The following is a 12,488-nucleotide window of genomic DNA, read 5'->3' as shown; positions in this document are numbered from 1 at the left end:
CTCGAGATTAATGGAGGAAAAATGATTTCCTAGCAATGTAGACTGCATTTCTGTCTCTTCTTCTATCCACAAGATGAAAAAGTTTGAGACAAAACTAAAACATCACACAAAAAAAAAAAAAAAATAGTTGACATAACTTATAAGCTCTCAAATATCTGCATCAGATGCAGTACCCCTAGCAATGTTTGGTTAGGCTTTAGGATCTCTGGCCTAGGCATGGCTGCTTTGGACTAGAAGGATATCACAACCTTTCCCTTGACAACCCAGGGAGAATGGTGTCCCTTGTACCCTGATGTACCTGCCCCACCCAATCCCAGAAGCCACATCTACCTAGGAAAGGAAGGTGTGTGCTCCCCAGCAGAGCCAACAGCTCTCCCTCTCCTAACTATAGGCGTCTGGACTGTGAGTTAAATGCATATAGCATGGTGAGGGAAGCAAAACCAAAAGGTGATGGCTGGAAGGTTTTGAATCAATCATAACCTCTGGCATTGACCTGGGCAACCCTCCAGACCATTGTTTTTCAGCTTGCCAGCCCATTACAGAAGGGGAAAAACCACATGCAAATCAGGCATGGTCCCAACACAAAAGGGGCAGTCCAGCCCAAACTGCTAGGTCACATCCCTTTCGCACAAGATCACAAGCATCCACAGACATGTTTTGCCCTCGTTGGGCATCATCAGTGAGGAGTAGCTTGGGTCTCTAGGCCCACTTCTGGGCATACCCGTCCCAGGGGTGACTTTAGCAAAACCAAAAGGTTATGGCTGGAAGATTTTGAATCCATCGTAACCACTGGCACAGCTCTGGGGGTGCTTGTGGTATTGTGCAGAAGGGATGTGACCTAACAGTTCGGGCTGGACTGCCCCTTTTGGGTTGGTGCCAAGCCTGATTTGCATATGGTCTTTCCCCTTCTGTAATGGCTTGGCAGGCTGAAGAACACTCCACCAAAACTGCCCTTAGCTCTGTTCTCAACTCTCTCCTTTCCTCACGCTACACTAAACATTCCTCTATTCTTATTCTTCTTGACCTCTCTGCTGCTTTTGATACTGTTGATCATACTCTCCTCCTTAATTCTCTCTCCTCATTTGGCCTCAAAGACACTGTCCTTCACTGGTTCTCCTCTTATCTCTCTAACCGCACCTTTGCCGCCTCCTGGGGTGGCTCCACCTCTCCCACCCTTCCTCTCAACCACGGCGTCCCCCAAGGTTCTGTCCTTGGACCCTTTCTCTTCTCGCTCTACACTTCCATCTTAGCCCCCATCATTTCCTCCTTCAGTGTCTCATTTCTACGCGGATAACACCCAGCTCTTCCTCTCCTTCTCCTCTTTCTCTCCTGACATCCACCAGAAGCTTTCTTCTTGCCTCTCTGCTATTAAATCTTGGATGTCCTCTCACTTCCTTACTCTCAATACCGATAAAACTGAAGTCCTTTTCTTCCCTGCATGCACTCTCCCTCCTCCTTCTCCTCCTCCTTTCATTCTGTTTCCCCCTCCAAACTCTCCTTCTCTCCCCACGCACGTAACCTTGGTCTTTATATTGACCACCACCTCTCTATCTCATAATATTTCTCTTACTGCCAGATCTTGCCACTTTCACCTGTACAACATCCGTAAAATTCAATCCTTCCTAACCTTTCACGCGACTAACCTCTTATCTCCTCCCTCATCTTCTCTAGACTCTTCTACTGTTCTGCTCTTATTTTTGGACTCCCCTCATCTCTCCCCACTCAAATGTATCTACCACTCTGCCATCCGTTCCCTCTGCCTTCTATCTCCTCATGACTCCATCTCCTCTTCCCTCACCTCTCTAAGTTGGCTCCCATTTCACTCCCAGCTCAAATTCAACTTCCTCTGTCTAGTCTTCAAATCCTTCCACGGTCTTGCCCTCCCCCCCCTACCTTTCCTCCCTCCGCACTTTCTACACTCCTTCTCGTTCTCTCCGCTCTGCCGATCTCTACCTACTCTCTTCTCCACCACCACCCTGTGCCACTTCTCGCTTCCGCTCTTTCCAACTGCTTGCCCCTTACCACTGGAACTGCCTTCCTCTCTTCATCCGCTCTACTTCCTCCTTCACTTACTTTCGTACCTTCTCTTCCATTCACCTCCTTAAAACCCTTTGCTTCCTCTCTTACTTCTACTAGTACTCTCACCCACACCTCCTACTCACTCTCCTACTTCCCTTCCACCTCTCTCTCTCCTACCCCACGTCCTGCACTTTTCTAATCCTCATCTCTTCCTTCCTTCTCCCTTACTCCCTCTGCCTCCTCTTACTTCTGCTCTCACCTTTGCTCATACCTCATACCTCTTCTCCCATCTTGGCCCCTCACTACTCTACTTCCCCTTCCATAATGTAAATTGTTTTTATACGGCTTTCTGGTATAATTCAATTGTTATATAATGCTTGCTGTATCTTGTTTGTTCCTCTTGTAAAGCATTTTGTATTAAAACGCTATATAAATTCAATAAAATACAAATACAAAGAACGATGGTTAGGATTCATTCCAAACCTTCCAAACATCACCTCTTTTGTTTCATAAGAGGGATGGGAAGGGCTGCCTGTAGATGCTGTTGGAGTAAGAGAGAGGGACCTGCGGCCTCGGGCCTCTGTCCAAGTTCACTTCTCACTGTGATAAGCGCTAACCCACTGGTTTGCCCTAGTCAAAGGATTTAAAAGAATTGCACTCTAGCAGGGAGCCACGCTGCCCCCATCACGTCAGAAGCCTCGCTGTAAGGGTTGAGTATGGAACTGCTATGTTTTCCCACAACACTGAATGCAGGCGACCTGTTCAAGTGGCTCATCAAGGAAGAGGTGCATACCTTTGGCAGGATCCGAGTGATCTAGTCCTGGTTGCTTCTAGAGGGGAATGGGCTTAGCGTTTTTGCAGGACAGGAGGACAGTGCTGAAGGCAAGAAAATATTTCATTTTTAAGGATATTGTTTGAAAGTGTAGTTTGAAAGGATTTGAAGATTGAGTTAAACCGTTCAGCGGGCAGAGGTGAGAAGCGGTGGAAGGACGAGGGCTTTTTTAGGCGGCTGAATGTGTGTGATTGATGAGGGTATCAGATGGAAAGTGTGACCAGTTCCATGACATTTCTAAGGAAATCTGAAATCTTGGGTATGGCAAGAGAAGTGTTTTGTCCGAGATTTTGAAAAAGGATTTGGAGAGTTCAGCCACCTTGATATGTTCTGCTTGGGGGCTTTTGCTGCAAAGCTCGCTACTCGAAATGCATTGTGTTTAAAGTCGATCTTTTTCTGCAGTACTGTTAGTGAATAATGGTGATGCCACCAGCTTGGAGTTTCTTTCTTCCCGAGTGCAGAATATTAAAGCCCTGTGGGACTAAATCAGTGAGGACAGGGTTGCTGTTTACAGTAAACCCGGTTTCCGTCAATCAGAGAAAGCAGGGTTTTTCAGGGGTAATTAGGTCCACCAGATTAATGGCATGTTTCACTGCAGACCAGTGCACACAATTAAGAAAGTGGCAGTGATTTTTAAGATGAGCCTGGAGAGTGGACGGGATATGGCCACTAGGTGAAGAGTGATGTAGAGATGATTGCTCAGTCCATGTTGCAGGGATCAGGTTTCCGGTTTTATCCTGTTTTATCCCGAGGCTGGGATGGCTCATAGAGGAGCATGTCAGTCATGAAGACGAGGTGTAGATGAGGTGCTTTAGGGCAAAGAGATGTCTTTTATTTATTAGCCCTTTATTTTGGGACTTTTCAGTGTTAGATATATAACATGAACTTTGTGCATTCATATAGGTTTATCAATATGCACACGTGAGGCCAAGAGATGTATTTAATGGAATGGAGTAGAAAAGTAGAGTAAAGAAGAGATAGTGGTTGATACTAAGGGCAAGAAGTTTCACGTGCATAGGCCAGATACCCTTGGAGGTGGGCTTAATTTGGGAGAAGTAGGTGAGAAGGCTGAGTGGTCTTGTGTTGATGAAGACCCACGTGAGCCACAGGGATCGACTGAAGGCAGTGACTACATTTCAGTTAGCAAAGATACTGTGGCAAGGAAGGGATGACGCAGCAGTAAGACAGCAGATGTTATATAGATTGAGGATTCAATAATGTCTTAAGTCAGGACAGAGAAGAATTGACACTGATATTGCCATTGGCAGAGAAGGGAGGAAGTAGCAGTAGAGGACAGCAGATTATAATGTGAATGCTGAACTGACTGCTATATAAAAATCATAGGCACAATAGGCAAAAGTCCCCACCAACGTAGTAGCCAGGTTACTGCAGAGCAGTGTTGCTGTTTGATGTTGCCTACTACTCCCAAGTAGAGTAGTTGCCATCGTGTAGATGCCAGAGTAAGTGGTAAGACTTTCTGGGAGGGGTCTGCTAACAGAGAGAAGCCGCTCCTTCCAACATGGAAGAGCTTAATGATGGACCACCAGAGCAGTCTACCTACCTCTCCTGGGAACGCTGCACCTCCGCTGTGTGTGGGTTAGGCCACCGGCATGTGTATTTGAAGCAGTGAAGGTTCCTAACGTTACACGGGATGGAATGCATTGAAGGGCTACAGTGCCACAGTTCTCTCCCATGGGCACTGGACCAGCGCTATAAATGAGGAAGAATGCAGGCTCGCTAGCCCCCCATGAGCAGATGGCATTCTTAAGACTATCAGTGGATATTATTTCAGCTGAGTCCCCAAGCCACTATAATACTTGGACTTCTAACAACCTAATTATTATTCTGACCACCAAGTGACCATGCTTTGGAACTTCTCCATCTCCTTCATAGTTCTAATTGTCATATACATTGGCAGCACTCAAAACAAAATAATGCATTGTAATCGAGGCAACATATTAATTGTTGATGCTGGCATTCTTGTAAGTTTTGATATTAGTAGGGTAATTAAACTTCACGGATCTCTACAATTGTTTTAATTAAATCTATCTCATTACGTCCACAATGCTTTTTGATGCTTCATGACAATATTATGCCTTGGCAAAGAGAACATACGCATGTGGCCAATTATCACACATTATGGTACACATTCGCACTAGTTAACCTCTATCTTTCGAAGTGGAAAACCGCTAACGGGCCTGTCTGATAGATACCTCCCTAGAATCACACGCTGGGGGCTGTGCCATCATAACAAAAATAGATTGAGTGATCGTAGGCCCACATCTTGTGTGCCATTAAGCAATTCCTGCTAAGTAACTTCATTTGTTTCACATTAAACGGATATACCTCTGCTAGCAGAAAGCACCGATGCTATAACATGTGATGTTTCTCATTTGCAATAGGTTGTGCAGCTCATAAGCACAGAAATCCTGCCTTATGCCACGTTTATTCCTAAGGAGTTTGTGGGTCAAATAATGGCGATGTTGAACAAGGGATCAATACATTCTCAGTCCTCCTCGTTTACAGGTATATTAATAAACATATGCATGGTGTGCAAATATGTTATGGATTTGTACTTATTTCATGATACGTGAGTTTAGAGCAAGTTCCCAACATGTAATGTGTAGAGTCTTGTACAGTTAATGTACATGTCTTGATCAGTGTCAGTTAATAAAACAAATGCGTTGTTATGGAATATTCCAAGTTTGAAGATTCCTGCATAGTACTCCAGAATGCACAGCTTGGATGCTAGGTTGCACGAGCCATACAAATACGCTTTTGATTTATAGGCTGGACTAGAAGTCAACATGTAGGATTTTGTGGCATTCCACTATAGCGGTTTCCTATGTCCCATAGCAACTGGTGCAAGGACTTGGAGCCCTTCTGTACTTTTTTCTGATTTCTACCTGCAGTTGCCCCTGTACCTTTGGATTTGAGTCAGGCCACACCTTTATGGTTTCATTTGAGTGTTCTGCTACACCGGCCTAGCAACCTCTGATGCAAACAGTTCAATATCACTGCCTCTGATACTCTTATTAACCTCCCCAACATTCTAAAAATGTGCCCTTTTCTTACTAACCACTCTTCTAAACTAATCTCCGCTCTTGTGCTCCTCAAGCCTACTCCTTGACCTTCCTCTATACACCTTCCTCCCTCGAGACACACTCCTCCCCTTTGCTACCCTCACACTCTACATCCTAACTAGACCCACTCCCACCTACCAAAAACATGCCACATTATGCCGATTGGCTCTCCATACACAACCACTCTCATTTCAAGTTCCTTCTCCTAGTCTACAAAGTTATCAGTCATCCTGCTCCTCAGTACCTGTCTGATGATTGTATCAGTTTACTCACCATCTTGTTCCCTCCGATCATCCTCTGCACTCATCTTCATCTTCCCATGCCCCCACCCCCCTCGCTTTCTCTCTCTCCCTACTAGCAACAGTCCACTGGAAGCCAATGCCCATAACAATCAAAGCCAGCCCAACTGTGGATCTCTTCAAAGCTCAGCTTAAACTTCACTTATTTGATAAAGAGGGAGCTCCCCTGCCCTCACCCCCATTCTCCTTCCCTGACCCCACCACCGATTCGGATGACGCTTAATGTAATTTTGTATGTTTAATTAGTAGTCCTCTTTAGTTTGAAGCACTTGCACACTTTGGTTAATGTTCTCCAGCATTGGATCTTTCATAGATTCACATGTTGTGAATATTCCCCGTTGTCCGGATGGAAATCCTTGGTAAAATAGAGCAGTTTAAGCTTAAACTGAAAACTTTGTAACTTTTATGATCTGTTAGTCATTTTTGGGTCATACTGCCCACAGCAAATAGGATCACCTCACTTAGCTCCTCCCATGTCAGCCATCTTCAGATTCTTGTGCAAGTTTGTGTGGGGAGTCATCAAAAATCATCTGACATTTTTATGAAAAAATGTCAAATTAACCAACTTTTTCACGAAAAATAGATATTTTTCGATGTCTACTTGACGACCGGCTTTAGCAGTGACCGCGCAGCTACCGTTGACCGTCCCGCCGCCGGTTTCCTTTGACAAAGCTTTGTCTGCATAGTTGGGCCTACCTCATGACGAAATCCACAAGGAAAAGCCTGTTCAAGTACACTGTGGACTTAAGAATGTCTACATAGAGGATCACCACGACGACTGCCTCTACTGCCTTCATCCACACCCTGTCCAGGACTGCGAAATTTGCCAGTCGTTATCGAAAACAAAACACTGAGGGATTGTCACTGCCATCCCGTCGCTTGGCTTGAGAACGCCAGCGGGCCTCTGACTCTGCTTCAGTGCTGAGTTATGCTTCATTGGGCCGGGGCAGGACAGCCCAGCGAACCATCGCTTTTAAGAGGTCTAGGTTGCACGAAGTCCAGGCCTCCAAGAAGAAGCTCCAGGATTCCTCAGCCAACAAGCCCAGATCCTTGCACAAGGACCGGTCTTCAACAAAGGTAAGTGACCAAGGGATGTCAACAGGGGATGAGAGCCGAAGCTCCTTCCATCACCCCAAGGACGTAACGTCCCCCAAGTCCATGTCCAAATCTGGAGGCCACTATTCATCTTCAGGGGTCGAAAACAAGTTTCTTCTCATATAAATCTGGGCGAAGACGTCATAGTCGACGACCAAGCCTCACTCCTGGTCATTTACCCTGAGGCCGTTGACACTGTCCACGACTGGCTCACAGCGACTGTCAGTGAAACAGTCTATGACCACAACTACCTCATCACATCAGTGAAACAAAGCCGTCAACAAAGCTGTCCATGACCACGACTACCCTCGTCAACTAAACCGTCATCGGCTATGACTACCACATCATCAACGACTACTCCAATGACCACGAGGATCTCGTCAACGACATCTGCGTCCACGACTGTCACACACTTGTCGACCCTGTCGACAGACAAAAATGACCACCACGCCATTGTAACCACAGCCATAGTCGCTGGCTTTTCAGACACCACTATAGTGTCTGCATTGACTGACAGTCCAATAGCATCTTTCGCTAACCGTGGGGTGGCCTTGCTGCCGGGTGACATTGTCAGAGCCAGCTCTCCCAACCGGAGGAGGAAGAGGAAGAGGCCATCCTATCACTGCCGCCCTCGCCAGAGTACAGGATATCGCCACCGCCCAGAAGGCGGGGTGAGGCAAGCCACATTAAGCTACCACCTTTACCCCCTCTGCATTCAGATCGAGCCATTACTCCTCCAACACAAAGAGACATGTCTTTGGACATTTGGTCTACTCTCACCACTCTGGTGGCTACCCAGCAACAATGTCTGCCTGCACCAGCCCCGGTTACAGCAGCGGTCAGACATCCTTGCACCGATAACCCTGGCCCTTCCAGTGAGATAGACGGCATCCCCCCAAAGAGGGAGAAGCACCAAGGGGGTAAGCACCAGTCAGTGCCAAAGAGGCTGTCGGATTCTGGGACGGATACAGACCCCGACGACAGGGTTTCCACACACACAACCCAAACAGATGAATTTGACGAGTTCATCGCAGCTGATGGGAAGCCAGATGACGTTCAACGCAGGGACACTCACCCCCTGATGAGGTAGGAGCCTTCCACGCTCTAATGTACAGGGCGGCCACAATGTTAAGCCTTGCGCTGGAGGAACAGTGAAAAGAAAGTATGCGGTACCACCGCAGAGAACAGCACAGGATATCCGTCATGTCTATCCCACTGTTGGATGACGTCTGGGATGATGGCCTAATCACCTTAGCACATGCTGCAACTGCCCCGGCTAAAAAAGACTGGTTCAACTAAAAATACACAGCCCAAGAGGGCACTGCCTCCTTACTTAACCCACACCAAACTCTGTTGTCTCGGCTACAGCCAGAAAAAGGTCAGCATATCCATCCTCATCCTGCTCTGCCCCCCCCCATACAAGGAAGGAAAACGCTGTGACACTGTTGGTAAGAAAAATCTCCCCAATGCAGCCACGACTATTAGGGTGGCAAATACAATGGCCAGGAATCGTACAAAAATGTCGATCTGGGAACTGTGACGGCCGAAAATGCTGACTTTTTTTATTCTTTTCAACCCCTACCTTACACCATATATATATGTCGGGGGGGGGGTTAAGTGTATAATATTAATATCAGGGGGGCTGCAGGGGTCTCCCCCCCCCACATATGTGTTTGGTGTAAAGGGTTAAAAAAAATCTGCATTTTGGCCCGTCACAGTGATCATATAGATCCCAATGGCCATAATCGCAAGTTATGATTGCGATCTGTGGTCTTGGTGCAATACAAGACACCCAGACCTGCATCGCCAGACCCTCGGACGAAAGGGTGGTGGCTCTTTTACACAAGGTGCACTGCCTTGAGAGCTCCTGAGTGACGCCAGTCCGCAACTACAAATCCCAGCTGGTGATGTTGTCATCATGCATCCCGTTAGACTCGGGCAGATAGCTCAGGGGAATCATGCTTGCCTTGGAAGTAAGACGACACAGATCAACACAGATTCAATCCCCGATCCGCGCTTAGAAACCTCTGGGTATTAAGCACGTTATAAATAACCTATCATATCATATATATAACTGCAGATTACACAGGAAACCGGTTTAGGAATTCCTTGATGCCCGCTGGGTCCAGTTCTCTGGGTCCTGGGACAACCGCCTTACCCTAACACCAGCTTTCAGACAAAGCCTTCGCTGGTGGTCAGTAAGGGAACACCTGGTGCAAGGTTTCCCCTTCACATTGCCAGATCACCAGGTGACCGTCATGACGGATGCTTCACTGGAGGTCCGGGGCGCCCACTGTCAAGACCAACACACCAGAGGCGATTGGTCGGAAGAGGAACAGAGGCAGCATATCAATCTGCTGGAGCTACGATCAATTTTCTGTGCCGTGAAGTCTTTTTTATTTCCCTCCTGAAGGGGAAGGTGGTGCGCATTTACACCAACAACACAACATCAATGTTTTATGTCCGCAAGCAAGGAGGAACACGGTCTCCACAGCTTTCCAAGGAGGCCCAAGCCCTACGGCACTGGCCCCTTCAGCAGGGCATATTTTTCATTCCCAACACCCCCATCTACTGGGGGATTCAGAACTCTCTGGCGGACTCCTTTCATCAGGGAGTTACGCTCCTGCCACAAGTGGGAACTGCACAACGACCAGCTACACCTGTTGTTTCAGACGTGTGGCACTCCGGAGATCGACCTCTTTGCCGTCCACGAGAACAGGCGCTGCAAAACCTTTGCCAGCTGATTTCGCCATACGAAGAGCTTGGCGGACACCTTTGCAATTCCATGGGAGGGGAAATCTCTTTATGCATTTCCCCCGTTCCTCTGGTGCCTCGAGTCCTACACACCTTCAGACTGTATTGGTGCAAAATGATATAAGTGGCCAAGACAGTTTTGGTACTCAGACCTTGCCCTCTCGTCTGCCCCTCTGATCAAGCGGCTTTGTACCAATCTCTCCTGTACAGGAATCAAGGAGCAGTACTGCACCACGACCTGGCCTCTCTCAATCTGATGGCCTGGATCCTGTCTTCTTAGAGTTCGGGCCATTGTCCCTTCTGCAAGACTGCCAAGCTGTCCTGGCCAAGGCTTGAGCCCCTTCCACCTTGAAACGTTAAAAGAGCAAGTGGAAATGTTTTCAAGTGTGGTGCAGAAGCCAGCAACTGCAACCTCAAACCATGCAACGGGATGAGCTGTTGCCATATCTACTGTCCCTGGCTCAGTCTCGGTTGCCGCGTTCCTCCATAAAAGTGCACATGTCGGCGATTTCTAGGTTCATCGGCGCAGTGCCTTCCCTGTGATCTCACCAGCTGGTGAAGGCATTTTTAGGGGGGCTCTTTCGGTCGTTTCCACTGGTCCACCACCAGTGTGGGAGCTCAATGTGCTACTCACAAGATTAATGAAGCCAGCCTTCGAGACCAAGCATCTATTAAACACTTTTCCTGGAATACTGCATTCTTAGTGGCAATAAATTCAGCCAGACGAGTGAGCGGAATCGAGGCGTTTTCTGTGAAACCCTCCTATCTAACGTTTAATAAGGACAAGGCGGTTCTACGTACCAACCCGACATTTGTGCCAAAGGTGCCTTCTGCTTTCCACCTAAATCAGCATGTGGTTTTGCCTGTATTCTTTGGGACACCCTTGTCCCCAGCAGAATATACTCTGCACATGTTGGGTATGGTGGTTGCCCTCAAATACTACGTGGCACGTACTAAATCTCTCCGCCCAACGGATAAGTCGTTTGTTACATTTGGACCTTCTGGTCCTGGGAAGTCTCTCTCAAAGTCCTCAATTACAAGATGGATTGCTAACTGTATTTTGTTCTGCCATCAGCAAGCCGGCAGACCGCTTCCCGGCAGACCCCCTGGGCTCATTCTACCAGAGCAGTGGCTGCAACCACAGCTTTTTTCTCTGGAATTCTGCTGCTTGACATCTGCCATACAGCCACTTGGAGATCGATGCATACGTTCACCAGGTTCTACTGTGTCGACAGACATTCTGCAGAAGAATCCATGGACAACCAATCGGTTCTGCAGAACTTTTTTGAATGAGGTGGGTAAGTCTCCAGTTGTAAGTTATGCTGGGAGCTTGCCTCCGCCCATTGGTATTGTTGTAATACTGTTCTATGAAGGTCCCGATGATGTAGAAGGAATACGTTATTTACCTGTAACTCCTGCTCTCCAGCATTGGTATCTTTCATAGATTCACATGCTACCCTCCCTCCAACCCCTCATGGCTCATCTTTTGGCTCTTACTGCCACTCACGGGCGCTGCCAAATTTGAAGATGGCTGGCAGGGGAGGAGCTAAGGGATGTGATCCTATTGGCTGTGAGCAGTATGACCCAAAAAATGACTGTAATAGAACATAAAAGTAACTGAAAGTTTTCAGTTTAAGTTTAAACTGCTCTGTTACTGAGGATTCCTAGCCTGATGGGGAATATTCACAGCAAGTGAATCTATGAAAGATACCAGTGCTGGAGAAGCGGAGTTACAGGCAAGTAAGTTATTCCTTACTTTTGTCAGTCACCTGTCTTCTTATGTGCATTTTGTTTGTTTTGTCCCTGGTACATGTCCTTATTTTTTACACAATCATGAACTGGCTCACTACTTGTTCACATCTTTATGCTATTATACGAGCACCCTTCGTGGGAATGCGTTCGGCATCTGTAAGTCATTTGTAATTGAAATATACATCCCTGTCCTTCAAATAAATACAAATACACTTCAATGTTTAGGAAAGCTAGTTGTAAATGGTTATTTTAGAATCCTTCCTTAATGGGCACATTTTTCACGTAAAACCACGCCAAACGTTATTTTCTCACTTTGGCACTTTGGCTTCTTTTCCAGGAATCTATCCTACCCCTCTTGAGGACTGGTTATTTCATTTTAAACAATAGAATTGCACATCCTCTAGTAGAGTACAGATTGCAAGTCTACCTTGCATTTATTTTGATCCGGAAATGGATGCTGCTTCTGAGTGGAGTTGTTTGTACCTTGCTCTCGAGGCCACTCCTATTTCCTCCAGCTCTAGGCTTGACTTCTATCACCCTCAACAAGGACCTTGTGGCATTGACACTCCGGGCCCTGGTTTGATTCCTTTTGTAGAAGCTAGTGTCCTCACCACCATTTATCCCCTCATTCTTTTCTTCTCCCGGAAATCTATT

General features: G+C 46.9%; 1 protein-coding gene across 2 annotated transcripts in view; it reads left to right on the top strand.

The window, feature by feature from the left end:
- Positions 1 to 12,488, top strand: part of MON2 (MON2 homolog, regulator of endosome-to-Golgi trafficking) — a 1,155,350-nt gene that overhangs the window by 993,973 nt on the left and 148,889 nt on the right. For both annotated transcript variants that reach the window (XM_069629845.1, XM_069629844.1), the window contains one exon: positions 5,254 to 5,377. In XM_069629845.1, the coding sequence (XP_069485946.1) occupies positions 5,254 to 5,377 (124 nt within the window). The remainder of the gene's footprint in view (positions 1 to 5,253; positions 5,378 to 12,488) is intronic.

Source organism: Ambystoma mexicanum, chromosome 12 (assembly GCF_040938575.1).
Source record: "Ambystoma mexicanum isolate Mex_15411 chromosome 12, UKY_AmexF1_1, whole genome shotgun sequence".
NCBI classification, from domain to species: Eukaryota; Metazoa; Chordata; class Amphibia; order Caudata; family Ambystomatidae; genus Ambystoma; species Ambystoma mexicanum.
This window is presented reverse-complemented; position numbering and strand designations above follow the sequence as displayed.